Source organism: Xenopus laevis, chromosome 3L (assembly GCF_017654675.1).
Source record: "Xenopus laevis strain J_2021 chromosome 3L, Xenopus_laevis_v10.1, whole genome shotgun sequence".
NCBI classification, from domain to species: Eukaryota; Metazoa; Chordata; class Amphibia; order Anura; family Pipidae; genus Xenopus; species Xenopus laevis.
Window position 1 is genome coordinate 59,584,585 of NC_054375.1, and position 15,845 is coordinate 59,600,429.

General features: G+C 35.1%; 1 protein-coding gene across 1 annotated transcript in view; it reads left to right on the top strand.

Moving 5' to 3' along the window:
* LOC108710247 (phosphatidylinositol phosphatase PTPRQ-like) overlaps positions 1-15,845 on the top strand; it is a 118,983-nt gene that overhangs the window by 51,483 nt on the left and 51,655 nt on the right. The window contains exons 18-23 of the mRNA XM_041586283.1: positions 73-218; positions 1,023-1,191; positions 5,691-5,966; positions 7,060-7,211; positions 9,178-9,319; positions 10,026-10,295. Of these exons, the coding sequence (XP_041442217.1) occupies positions 73-218; positions 1,023-1,191; positions 5,691-5,966; positions 7,060-7,211; positions 9,178-9,319; positions 10,026-10,295 (1,155 nt within the window). The remainder of the gene's footprint in view (positions 1-72; positions 219-1,022; positions 1,192-5,690; positions 5,967-7,059; positions 7,212-9,177; positions 9,320-10,025; positions 10,296-15,845) is intronic.

Sequence of the window (15,845 nt, forward strand, 5' to 3'; positions counted from 1 at the left end):
CCCTGATTTGAACATAATTAACTATAACCATGAAGCATCACATTTGATTGTTTTTGTTTTCTTTTTTTTAAGCTCCAAGTGACCCTCCAAGCAATGTTTCATACAAGAATATTACTTCTGATTCAATAATGGTTTTCTGGACACCACCTTCCAAACCCAATGGAATTATCCAATACTATTTAGTGTACTACAGAAATATGACTGACACCTACTTTAAAGTAAGCAAGTGATATATATATCTTAATATTCAAAAAGTCGTTTTGTGTCAAAATCGGTATCCAAAATCCAGAACCAATGCTAGGCTCCCTGGTCTCGGCTCTTGCTTCCGCCTTTAAAGCTAAGGGTTCTGGACAAGTAGAGGGACAAGATTGTTAGCAAAGTATTTTGGGGCAGAAGGTCACAGTTCAAGGAACAGACAAAAGTGTAGTCAAATCAGGCCGGGTCAGTGCGGGCAGGATACAAGCAAAGTTGGACAGGCAAGGGTCAAAACCAGAAGATCAATCAGGAGAGTCAAACAGGCACGGGTCGGATTATGGATTTCAGAATAGGCAGGTAACAAGCCAAGGTCAGGATCACAGGATTCAGATTAATCAGGCAGGCAGGGGTCAAAAACAGGAAACAGATATCAGAAAAGCACCCAGGAACTATCAGAGATGAACCAAACAAACGGGCAATATGTTTAAATATTTGAATTTTTCGCTACTGGAGTGCACGGCCATGCGCGCCATAGTGAAGCCGGCACAGGAACTGAAAGGATTAGGCAGGTGTCCCCACCTGACGTCCCCAAGGCGGGCCATAGTCACCGCTAGACCGCCAGGGTAAGCCCTTACAATTTGTTGTAGAATAGTATAAGGGTAATGTCAGACAAGACATTTTATTGCTTATTGTGATAATACAGTAAATAGTACTTGCATGGACCTACACTCTTTGCTTAGTAGACTAAAGGGTCTGATGATTAATAAAGTTGCCTTGTTACTGTTTTGTGTCATTTCTGTTATTCATTGCACTATGTTTTTTTTTAGAACTTTACGTCTGAGGAAATTATTTACTCTTCTGATAATGAACAGCAATGGGCGATTGTTGGTGGTTTGGCTAAATTTAGCACCTACAAATTCTGGATTACTGCTAGCACAGTATTTGGAGATGGCAATCAAACAAGTGAAAAGATTGATGTTAATACTGATGAGGATGGTAAATAAACAGTAATTATTTCACAGTTGCACTTACAGTAGGTCAATATTATGCAACTTTAATGAAAAATGTTTCTGCTCTAAACACTACTCTGTTTCATTATGATATTATATATACAAGAAGCCTAATTATCTAGCAAAGCAAAGTGCAAATTAGCAGCAGTCTATGTTTCCCATATTGTAGTATTATTTTTCCAAAAATTACATCTACCTTTGTGCCAGCTCAAAATTGGGAAGGATATTTGCAGCAGAAATCTTTCAGGCACATGAGCCATTGAGTAGTACGATTACTACAAAAATGTTTGAGATTCAGTTAGGAGATCAGCATATATTTAGACTTTCTTCAACTGTGTGCAACTTCACAGGCACCAGAATTTAGCCCTTGGGAGTATGATGGTCATAGAATTCTGTGTAATTTATGCTGGTCAATGGCAAGTTTAAAGAACAAGACTCCTTTGCTCCCCTGCATAATGTGTTTGTACATCGTTCATATTAAGAGGTGTGAACAGCATATTGGCAAGTTCAATAAAACACATTCACACACTTTTGTGCTTAGTGGTGGCATCTAATATAAAAAGTAGGTTCCATCATGGTGTTTCTTGTTGATGAATGGATTTCTGACAATGCTGGCAAGCACCAAATATATTTCATTTCATATTTTTTGATCTTTGTATGTATAAATTGTAAATCGTTTCTTAAACATCATCTTAAAAGTTATCTATTGGTAGTCTCATTAGGCATAAATTGCAAATGTTAACTGCACAAAATGCATGTTTTTAGACCTGCTTGAAGGTGGTGTAATATTACTAGCACAGTATACCTTTTTTTCTATACTTTATTTTACTAGGACTTTTTAAAAGAAGTTTTATTACATACACACTGCAAAGGAATAAAGTATAAAAAAAAATCTGTTCACTGGCAGATAGGGTATTTGGTTTGGTGTTCACAAAACCCATATTTAATACTTATTACTTATTGTGTAGAGAAACATTTGTTTGCATTACGCATATTGTTTCCCATTAACAACTTTAATATCATTCCCAGTTTTATATAATTTAACTAACTGGTTATACACAAATTTACAGAATTCTTCTTTAATATCTTAACTATACAGTACTGTTTCTTCTCCACTTAAAGCTTTACCCTGCCATTAACAACCCCTTTACCTATTACTGCTGAAGATGCTTATTTTAAAAATAAGCAAAAAGTGATATTTTACTCTGGAGAACTCTATGCTACCAACAATTAAGGCCTATTCGCATAGCTATTCTGGCTTGCATTTATGTAAACAGCCTATTTCAAATATCATAAGGATTTATTTAATTAAACATACTTTATTAATATAAAATCCTTCTAAATTAAGAAGGCCTCATACATACTTCCGTTTGGTTTATATCTAGCATTTATGTTAAAGTTGCATTTTTCAACATTGAACCTCATTATCATTTTGCTTCCCAGTTCTCCAATTTAATCAAATTGGCAAAACCCTGCATGGAATTTATACTTTTGTACAATTTAGTATCAACAGCAAAAACATTTTGCAGCTAAGTTTGCTGTCATCTTCCATTTTTCACAAATGTAGAGTAATACAGACTTCATATTATTGTTCTATGGTCTTAGTTTTGTCTTTATGAACAACACAACTTTTTGTGCTTTGTGTATTCTGCTAGTTATATCTTTACAAGCTCCTCCTTCTGTGCATATCTCACTTCCTAGATTGTTTTACCTCCTTGATATTCTCCCCTTCAATGGTTGCGACTCTCTGTGTTGAGACTCATTGATTTTGTTTTGCAAGTTTTTTGACAAGCGTTATCTATATGTTCATAATTATGTGATAAGAAACAGATGTCACCGGCATAGTCCAGTTCAGGGAGGAAACTCTACTGTATGCCAAAGGCCACCCCTTTACTCACTTTCACCATAACTGTGCCTATCAGCATGTTAAAGAACAGTGGCAAGAATACAGAACTTTGTTTCAGCCTAATTTTAAGCCAAAAGGGGTTGCTGCATGGTATTTGTGGCATTGCTGAACAGCTCTTTAACTACATAGTTATAAGTTTTTCCTGAACTCCTTTTTGCATTAGAGCTTTCCATATTCCACTATGTCTAATACTAGCTAGATGTCAATAGAGTGCGAATGGAGTTTTGGAAGGTGCCCCCAGGGATTATAAATGCTAACCTGAGACCCTGGGCTGTTCACTGGACATTGCCCCAAACCAGCTACCTCTGTAGTAGTGCCACATCACCATTTTCTTACTCTTCTTTGGTCCTCTCTATGACCCTGGGCTTGTACATGTACTGTAAAGCAAAATACCATATTTGTATTCTTGAGTTTAGCTTTTCATTCTACTGCACATGCACACAATGCACCTCAGCTGGAAGGGATCCTTGGGGAAGAGAGAAGAAAATGGTTAATATCTGTCAGAAAATTTGTTTAAACTCTTTGGGAGGAGCCTACATGCTGTGTAATCACTCACAAACATATGTAGGATTGATACAACTGTAAGTTTAACAAGAATTGAATAAAAAAAGAAAACTGAACATGCACATAGACCTCTGCATAAGTGTGAATATGGTGCAGACAGAAGCAAGTCCAAATACAGGCACAGGTGAGGTCTGGAAAGGCAGAATCAGACAAAATCTACAGAACAGGCAGAGAGTCAGGGCAAACAGGACAAGCCAGCTGTCGGGGAACTTGTACTGAAACAGACAGATTCAGCTGCTGTTGAGCCGACACTGGAACAGGATGATGCAGCTGTTGGGGTGCAGACACTGGATGAGATGATTGCTTTGGGCCAAGTTGCTGAAGGATCAACATGAGGTCAAGCCGGGGAAACGCTGGCAAGGGACAAATTCTCTGGAGAGCTGGTACCAGATGTATCTATTGCAGAGGAACAGGCCCTGGAGCAGGTACTGATTGCTGGGAAGCAGGATTCTCAGGACAGGATACTTAGACAGGATTCTCAGGAACAGAAATTCTCGGTCTCAAGAACAGGATGCTTGCATATCTTGGACAAGCAGGAGAGAAAATGATCCTGCCCAGGTGCTAGGGAGAGGCAGGCTTAAATAGCCCCTTAATTGGACTACTGCCTGCAGCTGGATCATGGGCATGGGCCGAGAAATACTAACAGGGGGACAAGGCATCCATACACATGACAGGCTACAACCACAATGCCTTCTGTGGTGCTTCAACATGGAAAAGCAGTGGTCAGCAGCAGGGCCCTGTTTCTGAACAAGGGAGTTCCTGACAACGCAACATTACTGCCATCATATCCAGGGCTGGTGCAGTGCTCAGTAAATAGGAGCACCGACCATGGGTCTCAGCTATTATTTTGGCTGGTGTTTTTTTTGTTGTAACAGTACTCAATTGCCAGTTTTGCAGTTGATCAGCAACATTTACTGTCTTTTGACATCTTCATCAGGCATGTGCAGGCCATCTGTCCTTCTCAGCATATCCTTTTTCCATCATTCACGTTGTTCTTCCTCAGTTATTAGAAGTTAGCCTATTTTAGGCTTATCATTTGGGCCTGGTTTGATTGTCTTTTCTTAACTTCTTGGTGATGGAGTATAATTCACACAACTTCCTGATCTTGCAGCAATCTCTTGTTGTGCAGAATTCTTGAATCATTCCTAGCAGCTTTCTTCGTTATTTTGTTGATTTCCTGATATTCTTGTCTTTTATTAAATTGTTCTTTGCTCATCATCTTATAGTTACGTTTTTTTGAAAATGTTTAATATCCAGGTTTAATCCTGTATCCATTCTCTTTTCTTCAGTTCTCTCTTACCTAAGACAGTTTCAACTGTTTGTCTTTAGTGATGGGCGAATCTATTTGCCAGGCATGGATTCACTGTGAATTTCCGCACTTCGCCACCTGCAAATTTTTTCATGAAACCACTGCACAAGTTTGCAGCGGAAAAATTCCCTGCAACAAAAAAGTTTAATGCATTTGGACAAAATAGTGGCGTGTGTAAATATTTTCGTGTGCATAAAAATTGTGCGACAAAATCATTTTGATGCGCATTGACTTTAATGTATTTTGACAAAAAAGTCACACAAAAAAGTCACAAAATTTTTTGTGTGTCAATATTATTTTTGACACCCATTGACTTCAATGCATTTCGCATATTTTTCACCATTTCGCGATTTAATCCAGAGTTTATCTAATTTTTCGGCTAAGCGAAACAGGACAGATTCATTCATCTTTGTCTTATTTTTTAGCTATGTCTTCTCACTGCATATAACCCCTATTTGTAACTCTTGTAATTTCTTGTTAATAGTAAAAATAAGAAACTTTATGTTAGATGTTTTTTTAATTTAATTTAAATTTAATTTAAATTCTTTTCGAGCTGTTAAACTACTTTAAGCAATATCATTACTTGTTCAGTCTGCTGCAGTTCTTGGACTTTATATTTTACACAAGACATCCTGCATTCAACAACTAATGTTTTTCCAGTTTTTTTATTATCCAGTTTTTTATTATATTCTTGTTTTATTCCTAGTTCCAGAATCTGGTCCAGTTATAAATGGCTGCATTAACCAAACATCTGCGTCATGTTTCTTAACCTGGGATCCTCCACTGAAGCCAAATGGCATTATAACTAATTATTCTTTGGAACTTTATGGACTGCAGGGAAACCACACATTGTCTACTTCTGATACTTTTATCCCTTTAGAAGATCTAACACCTTATACCCAATTTATTGTGTCTATTGCTGCAACAACTATTAAGGGAACAGGGCCTTCAAATCAGTTTGCCTTTCAGACCAATGAAGCAGGTAATCTGAAAAGTATTTCATACTGATGCATACTGATGCTTTTCTAGAATTACAAAGAATAATGTTGTTAGTTGATATCCGTGAATCATATTTCAAATATATCACAGTAGCAGCAAGCTATAGTTTGTATGGAATCTTATAACAGTGTCTTCTTCATGGAATACATAGTCCAGTTATTCAATTGAATGCAACATAACTATCATACCAGACTTGAAATGTCAAGTTACATTCAGTTCTGCATTTTATTTGATACTCATTGAATTTGATCATGTCTGTTAAATACCTCTACTAAATTCAACAATTTTAGTTAAATTTCGCGGTAAGCCTGGACATAATTATGATTCAAAATTTGCACTGATGTCAACTGGTTAAAAAAAGAGCTAAACAAAGGAAGACAATATCAAACTATAATATTTTTAATTCACACAGCCAAAATGGAACCAAATACCCTAAGGGTTCTTCAACACAGTAATGTTATCCCCTGATCTTTTTGTCTTTGATTCCCAGTAAACTCAATACCAGTATACCTCTACACAAATGTAATAATGATTCAGAAAATGTGTAATCTTTGCTGACAAAATTGCAAAAAAACATTATATAGTGTGTTTTAAATATGATGCAATGTTTCTATCCAAGTGACCTAACTGCAGTAGATGTATGGATTTGTATATTTAAAAAAAAAAAATCTAATATAACCGTGACAAACAAAGTCAGATTTATTGTATAGTCATTTATTGCAGACACAGAATGTGGTAAAAACACATGGAACATCATCAATGTTTCATGTTGAAAGTGTATGGCTACACAAAGACCTTGACTGTGATAAGCTGTAGAAGATACTGTATACATTTTTAGTTATTTGTTAGTGTGAACTACATAATATTACTATGGTTTTGGAACTTTTTAACACTCTCTTTACAGCACTATGTCAGAGATCTGTGACAAATCTGAAATAGAAGGCAGTCTCACAAGCTACAAGCCCATTCTTAGTATTTTCTACCTAGGGACTAATCCAAGCTTTATATTAGCTACAAACATTCAGCTTGTGCTTGTTTATTAAATATAAATTACACAATCTGTCTTTTTATTGTAGAGCCTTCAATGCCTCCACAGAACTTGACTTTTATCAATGCCAGCGATAGTACTGCATGGTTACACTGGAGCCCAAGCCCAAAGCCTAATGGGATTGTGCTTGTGTACAGTTTCAAAATTGTGGAAAATGGCAGCGAATTAGAGTTTTATCAGGTAATGCTTTACTAAAAACCTTCTGAGTTCTCAGTGCTTAATGTGAATATGGTCTAGGAATTTCAAGTGGATTAATGTTTGCAGTTATCTTGTTAATAACATTAACTACTAGCATAAAAGTGGTCAAACTCTGGCTGATCTTCAACAGTATATAAAGGGCAGATTTATCAAAATGTGAGATTAGAGTTTACCACAGAAAAATTCACCCACTTTCTGTTCATTCCTTTGGGAATTTTATCAAAAGGTGAACTCTGCCTTTCATCCATTGATAAAAACACTTCTAAAAATCTCATATATATGAATAGAAAGTGGGTGATTTTTTCTATGGTAAACTCTAGTCTCACATTTTGATAAATGTGCCCCTTAGTGTTGGGCCAACTGGCCAAATGGATGAATATCATAAAGGTGGTCATACATGTGCACGGACATATTACATTTTTCTGTTCATTTGGTAATATGGTTCAAATTATTAAAATGATGCATCAGAAGATGCAGTTTTCATATAGGACAATTTATTTAAATCAGATCCTAACCACCCTAACATGGCATACATGTTCAGACATTTGGGCGGTATGGTCAAAATCGAACAAAGTGATTATTTTACATATGTCTGGGAAAGAAGTGCAAGATCACTAAGGGGCACAAGAACATTCTCATGCAAAGAGCATTTCTTTAATTAGGCTGGCTGCACTCTGCACCTCAAGAAAGAAAGAAATCTTGTGTGAGGTGCAGAGTAGAGCATAAGCAGGGACAGCCAGCCCTGTTTTTACCGCCTGCGGTTTTTACCACTGTGCCCAACACAAATATGATTCATATTGTGCCAACAAGTAGAATGGATCCCAATGAACAAAAATGGCCCTTGCATGCATGAATACACCCCTGACCCACCCCATTATGCTGAAGTCCGGCCCACAATAGACCCACATTGTCCAATCTGCCACAAACCCTGCCTCTTTCATGGACTGCTGCTTGACACCTTTATATCTTATGGGGTCCCCTCTGCCACGTGGCCTCTAACTGCATAACTGCAGTACCCCACTGATGGTAGCCATAGTGGCACTAGGGTTAATTTATTATGCAATGGACAAAATTCACAGTGCAAAAACAGTGTGATTTGAGCCCTAAGATTAAACTATCTGCATTGCTAAATTGGCCAAATAGTGCGTGGCATAGGGGATCCTGTGGAATGGCCCCTCACTTGCTTCCTAGATGAGCAGGTGGGCACTAAACACTATATGCTTGCCCATAGGAAGCATTAAGCATAGGGTTTTAGTGATCCTGTTACTACTGGGCTCTCCAGAAGGAGTAAAAAGTAAATTATTTCAGTTTCTGTACCTTATCTAGGTTTTTACATCTTTTCTCCCCAACAATATGAGCTAGTGCTGGCAGCAGTGAAACAAAAATGACCCATGTCCCCTTGTGTCAGTGGAATTTTAACACCATATTTTACACCTGTGGTTTTTGCTTTCACCTGCACAGTATGGCTTTGTCGAGTGTAGAGGAACAGAACATATAGTGCAGGATAAGTAAGAGCAAAGGAAATAAATGTTTGTGGTTTATTGATTATTATTTGTGGAAGTCCTTCCCATAGTCAGTTGAAACTTGTGTTGCTAAGTAGTTTCTATATAAAATATTATGGGGGTTATTTACTAAACCTCGATTTTATCTGGTCGAGGTTTTTTGGGCTAAAAAGAAAATAGAATTGTGTGTTTTTTTAAATGTAAATGTCATACTGCCACCCCACTTTCGTTTTCAGATGTATCTCTACACAATGGCAAAAATAAGTATCAATAATTGCTTTGCTATGCATAAATGAAAGAATATGTACTTTTCAAAAAATTTTCTGTATTCTGTTGGAATGTGTTTTTATCCAGTGTCTTGGTTTTATTTCTGCAAGACTAGTTAATTGTCTCATTATGGTGCACAGTGAACTATAAAACATTTACATGTATTTTTCTTTTAATAGAACTTAACAGGCAAGCAAACCGAAGGGCAACTCACTGCTCTGGAACCTTTTAAGACATATTTTGCCAGTGTTTCAGCTTTCACAAAATTTGGTAATGGGAATCAGTTTAGCAACAATATCAGTTTCACAACAATGGAATCTGGTAAGCTTCCCTTCATGTTCTTCACAGTATATTTATAAAATAAATCCATTACATATAATTTATGCAATAGTAAAATACTGTAAAACTGTAAACATTATGGGGGTTATTTACTAGACCTCGATTTTTTTTCTGGGCAAAAAAGAGGGAAAAAAACGCACATTTTTCCAGAGTTATTATACCCCGAAGCGTCTGGATCTGAGGTCATGTACAAGTTAATGGCAGATGTCCCTTATACAGTTTAAAGTTGGTTTCGTTGTGTTTCATCCGATAATCCGAAAAATTCCAGAAAAATCTGTAAAATTCTTATGATTTGAGTTTTCACTCAATTTTATAAATTTTTATTGATATCAATTTTTTTCCCAACCCAATTTTTCCAAGTTATTTTATTGCTAAATACTGGGATAATAGTTTGGTTGAGCTTGGTTAAATAAAGATCAGATAAATTTGAGTTTTAGTAAATAACCCCCATAGAGTCCTCTTCTCAATAGAAAGCAAGAATGCTCAGAGCTCATTCGATCAATAAAAATCCAATCAAAAGCCAATGTATCGTCACAAGGCTGGGAGAGTTCATAAAAAATATTTAAAAAAAGGCTGACAGTAACCTAATTTAAAGTGCCAAAAAGGGTATATTAAAAGTTGATAGTATTTTTTTTTTGCTTTGTTTGCTATGCCATACAAATGATTAACTATTAATGTTCAATTTAAGTTCCAGGAATTGTCCAGAACATCATATGCATTGCAACTAGTTATCAATCAGTTTTGATTCGGTGGGACCCCCCTTTACAACAGAATGGAATGATCAGTCATTATAACATAACATCTAATGACAACACCGTAATGGTAACATCTGAAGATCAAGTGTACACTTTTAGAGAATTGCTCTCCAATACAACATACTCTTTTAAAATCTATGCTGTTAATGCTGCTGGTAAAGGACAAGAACAGGAATGCAATGTTACTACAAAATCTGAAGAAGGTAAGGTTATTTTCTCTTTTTTTACTTTTAAAGTTTAGTCTTGTGCTTTTTTAAAATTGTGGTACATAAATGTACAAATTTTGTCAGATTAAAAAAAAAATGCAAAGAGACATATTGTTTTAAGGTCTGCAGTAGACAATAGATTAACTCATCCTTCTCACAGTTTTATAATAGGCCTCCCTGAATTATTTCAGGTATGCACAATTTCCTTTACATTGCTGCACTGGAATTAGATTTGCAAAATACAAAATGTATTAATTTTATCTTTAAACATCGTCAAGTTTAATGCATCTATTAAATGTAGCCATTACTGTTTAAATTTTTTACATATTTAAAGGGATGGCTCACCTTTAAGTTAACTTTTTGTGTGTTATAGAATTGCCAATTCTAAGCAACTTTTCAATTGGGCTTCATTATTTATTTTTTATAGTTTTAATTATTTTCTGACCCTTTCCAGCTTTCAAATGGTGGTCACTGACCCCATCTAAAAAAAACAATGCTCTGTAAGGCTACAAATGTTTTGTTATTGCTACTTATCATTCTATTCAGGCATCTCCAATTCATATTCCAGTCTCTATTTCAAATCAGTGCATGGTTACTAGGATAATTTGTACCCTAGCAACCAGATTGCTGAAATAGCAAACTGGAGAGCTGCTGAATAAAAAACTAAAAAAACAAAATAACTGAAAAAACCACAATAATAAAAAAATGAACACCAATTGTAAATTGTCTCATAATATCACTCTCTACATCATAGTAAAAGTTAATTTAAAGGTGAAAAATCCCTTTAATTACAAGTGACTGTATCCACTGGATCAAATGGTTTGTGGTATAAGTTCCCAACATATACAGCAGCTTGGATGTTTTTATGTACATTCCCATGTGCATTTCTATGGCACAAAAATAACTCCAGCTAAAGGCAGCAATCAATGCTTGCATGCTTCTGTGATTAGCCTCCTTCTTCTAGCCTCCTAATCACACAACATGAACTGTGGGACCTGGATCCTAGGCTGAAGGAGAGATGACTACTGTTTCTTTACAATGTATATTTGACAGTTGCTTAGAATTAATATTTTTTTCCATTATGGAAATTTTATATTTGGGGGTTTCAAAATTATATTATTATAATAACATGTTTATAAAGCCCCAACATATTTTATGGGGTATATACACAGATCCTGCATACGACATACACATATTTGATGAAAACAAGCGGTAAAGAGGGTCCAGTTTACATATTAGCTATATACTGTACTGTGTTCATACAGCAATGCAATATAGGCTGTTATTAAAACAATGCTGATGAATATTCTATACCCTTTATATGCATAAACTTGTTGCTATATGTGTTGGCACATTTACTAAGGGTCGAATATAGAGGGTTAATTAACCCTCGATATTCGTCCATCGAAGTAAAATACTTCGACTTCGGATATCGAAGTAGAAGGATTTACCGCAGATACTTCGATCGAACGATCGAAGGAAAAATTAATCAAACGATTCTAAGGATTTTAATCCATCGATCGAAGGATTTTCATTCGATCAAAAAAAGCTTAGAAAGTTTATGGGGAAGGTCCCCATAGGCTAACATTGATGCTCAGTACTTTTAAAGTGCCGAAGTAGGTAGTCAAAGTTTTTTTTAAAGAGACAGTACTTCGACTATCAAATGGTCAAATAGTTGAACGATTTTTAGTTCGAATCATTTGAGTCATAGTCGAAGGTCGAAGTACCCAAAAAAAAACTTCGTAATTCGAAGTTGTTTTACTTCGAATCTTTCACTCGAGCTTAGTAAATGTGCCCCTTGATATTCTGTATTATTTGTACTTGCATTTCATTCAGAATTGAGTAAGATTTTCCTTCTCAAGTTGTTCTCTTTGCATGTTAGCAACGATTACACATTCATACTTTGGCATATACACAGTTTTGTATCTGTTGTCAGTTTCTTATTAATTGTGGTCTTTCATTAGTCATGGGTACTGTGCCAGCTCTGAGTCACTGACAATGCATTCAGTTTTGACAAAAGGTGAAATTAGATTAGCTTCACTGTCTTACTACACAGTGTTTAGCCTTACATTTCCACAATTTTCACAAAGTATAAACCTATTCTTTAATTCAAAATTTGTAACAATGTAGCAGACCTATGTTCTGAAATATGAATATCAGCTTTGTATACATGGCAGTAAACAAGATACTATGTATGCAAATATATGTAACTGTGCTGATTTATTGGTCATCCAACCTTTTGTATCCATGAGCTACAATCAAAAGTTATGGGGAACCACACAATCAAGAAAAAGTTTGTGGAGGCTCCCAGATGAGGTTCTAGGAGGTCCACCATAGGCTAAAACAGCAATTCGGCAGGTTTTAGATTGTGATGGTCAAAGTTGAATTTTTTAAGAGACAGTACATGATAAATTTTGAAATTCGAATTTTCTAATTTCTTTCAAATTTCTTTCAAATTTGGACTATTCCCTAGTCGAAGTACACAAAAATTAGCTAGAAATTAGAATTTTTTAAATTTGAATTTTCATTTCGACCCTTGATAAATGTGCCCCTTATTGTTTTGTTGTGGAAAGTGTAGTCTTGGAATTTTATAGCAAATAATCATTAAACATGCAAAGTGAATTTCAGACATTTATTTGTGCAAAATGACCACAGCAATTGCACCACAGCCGATGAAGTGCTCAATGGCGCGAAATGTGTCAGGAGGGAGTGGCTTACATGAGGTATGCAGACAGGGGGAAGACATTGCCTTTTGGTATGTTTTTTTATGCCTTTACATTGCTTATCACATTTTCTTATATAATTTGCTGTGGTGATTTTGCAATATTAATTGTCTGAAATGAGTCACTTTGTATGTTTTATTGCTTATTTGCTATATGCTGTTGGACTCTTGCATTGTGCTCACTTGTAGATGTCATGTATCAATAATATAAAGTTAATTTATGATTAGTCTTGGTATTTTCACTACAATCTAGTCACTAGGGCTTAATTGCCCTAGCAACCATGGAACAGGTTGGAAGTCAGATCTAGAGATTTTTAATACATTCAATACAAAAATATGTAATGATAAAAATAAGAAATGAAATCTGAATTACAAAAATATTTATGCCTTTGTGCCAGTCTGTTTTTGGTCAGTATTCCCAAAGACCTGGTAATATTTTCAGTTTCAGGATGGAATGAGGCATAATAAGCAGACTCATTTTTCAAAATCTATAACAAATAAAGATCTTCACATCTAAAATTTTTTCACATTTGTGGGGCAAGCTTTAGCTCTTTGCAGAGAACTGCATACACATGTTTCCCATATTAGCATCCACAAAGAAAGATGTTATATCTATGATGATCTTAACATTAAATTTAGAGTAGTGGATATAAATATAAAGCATCTATTAAATAATTTTAAGATATGTGTAGACAGTGATCACTTTATCTTATTGGGCTCAACTTCAGTTAATAAGAACAGGCTGCAAAACATGCATAGGATACGTGGAGTGATGTGTCTAAATTAATACCAGCTGTGCTTGGAAGGTCTGATGAAGGCTTTTTCTAGTCATTCTCAAAGAATGGAAATGTGATTCTTCATGCTAACGTAATAGTAATCCTGTTTATATCTGTAACCCAATAGTACATTTGTCTTAGAATTGGCTGGTTTAGCATACATTTAATCAAATGAGAAGACGGTATCTTTGAAGGTCACTATTGGTCTGTTAAAGCCAGCATTTGACAGACCACTAATATGCTTTGAAGTATTCTTTCCTTCTATCTACTCATCAGTTCATTTTCTGATAAAAGTGCTGGATTTTTTTTTATCTGAATGACCTTCGGTAGAGCTATGAAAATACTTATTACATGAGGCACTCTGAAACAGTGTTTGTAGAATATGTTCAATGTGTTCAAATTATTTTTTAGTAAGCACAGAAGTGTGAACAGACATCTGAGCTTATTACAAATACAGTAAAAGTACAACAGAATTAAGTGTCACATGTTTAGAGACACATGGCAAAGGAGTTGCCTGTCCTAAAGAGCTTACAATCTAAGTTGGTTTATCCTCACACTGAACCCACACTCATGTTCCATTCCATAAAATCTAATAACCAGTAAACGGTTATTTCCTAAAATCCAAATTTATCTCATAATTTATTTATGTCCGATTTTAGCTTATTTAATAAAAGAGTTTTTGCCCGAAAACCCTAAAAAAGTCAGATTTTTGGGTTAAACCCAGTGCAGGCCACGAAAACTTTAAATTGAGATAGGTGCCTCTCCCATAGACTTATACAGGACCTCGACAGGTATGACATAGCGGATTTTTGGATTCAGGCTTTTTGCAGCATTGGGGTAAAAAAAAATCTAGAAAAATTCTAGTTTTTTTCCTCTACAAAAATTAAAGTTTGTTTTGATATTTTAACATTTGGATTTTAATAAATAACCCCCTTTATGTTTGTACCATTCTGTTAAAATGCAATTAAACTGCATTCATTTTATCTCCTTATTTCACACCAGGGTGCACTGCCTCCAATATGATACTGTATATCACCTTGTAGAACAGCACTCCTTAATTTGGTTAAAGGCCTTTATTATTTCACGGCAGGATAATATCTCAAACCTGATGCTGAGTGGTGCCACATTCTACATATACAGTTTATCAATTTGAACAAGATATCAAACTTTTGGGTTCCAACTAGAAAACATGATTGATTAAAAAGCATGAAAACAAAGTGAATTAAGTGAAATCACATTCTAATTTTCAATGAGTTTTTGAATTTTGAATTTATCTGAAAAACTCAAATTGAAAAAGTGAATTAAATTTGAATTTTAAAAATACAACTCCCATTAATTACCCATGAACTTGCTAGCTTTAAGATGCATCATTTTTCCTTTGGAGTTTTCTGCACTTAATAAATCTTGAAAACTATGAAGTTTTGGAAACTAGAATTCAACAATTTTAAAGCCAGAAATTATGGTTAGAGGTTGATAAATTTGATTGATAGCTGAAAAAACTGCCCCTTAAGTCCTATTTACTCAAACTTAAATTTTTGGACATTTTGGAATGTTCTCCATGACCACATTTTCTGTATATATATTTAAATTATCAAATAGGTTAATATTACAATTATTGGAATTTTGTTATTTGCATGATAGAGAATAAAATAAAAGTGGAGATTTTTTGAATGCTGGAGAAACAATTTCTTTTTTTTTTTTAAATTTCTTTCTTTATTTTTTTCTCATACAAAAAGAAAAGAAGAACAAATTAAACAATACACAAAATAAGGGGGGGAAAGGGTACAGAAAATAAATACAAGGGGGCGTTGGGGAGGTGGTGTGTTATATATCCCACTGTTCATAACCACTTCGACATTTGTTCCGTATATGTTCTCCATACATATTTTCTTTTGCTAACTGCTACTTTATTCTCCTCTTATTTTTCAATTTTGATCTAATGATTCCCTAAATCTGTACCACGGGGTCCAAATCTTCCAATAAGTTACACTGTTACTATGATATAAATACGTTAACTCCTCTAGCTGTCTTATTTCTTCTACTGATCTC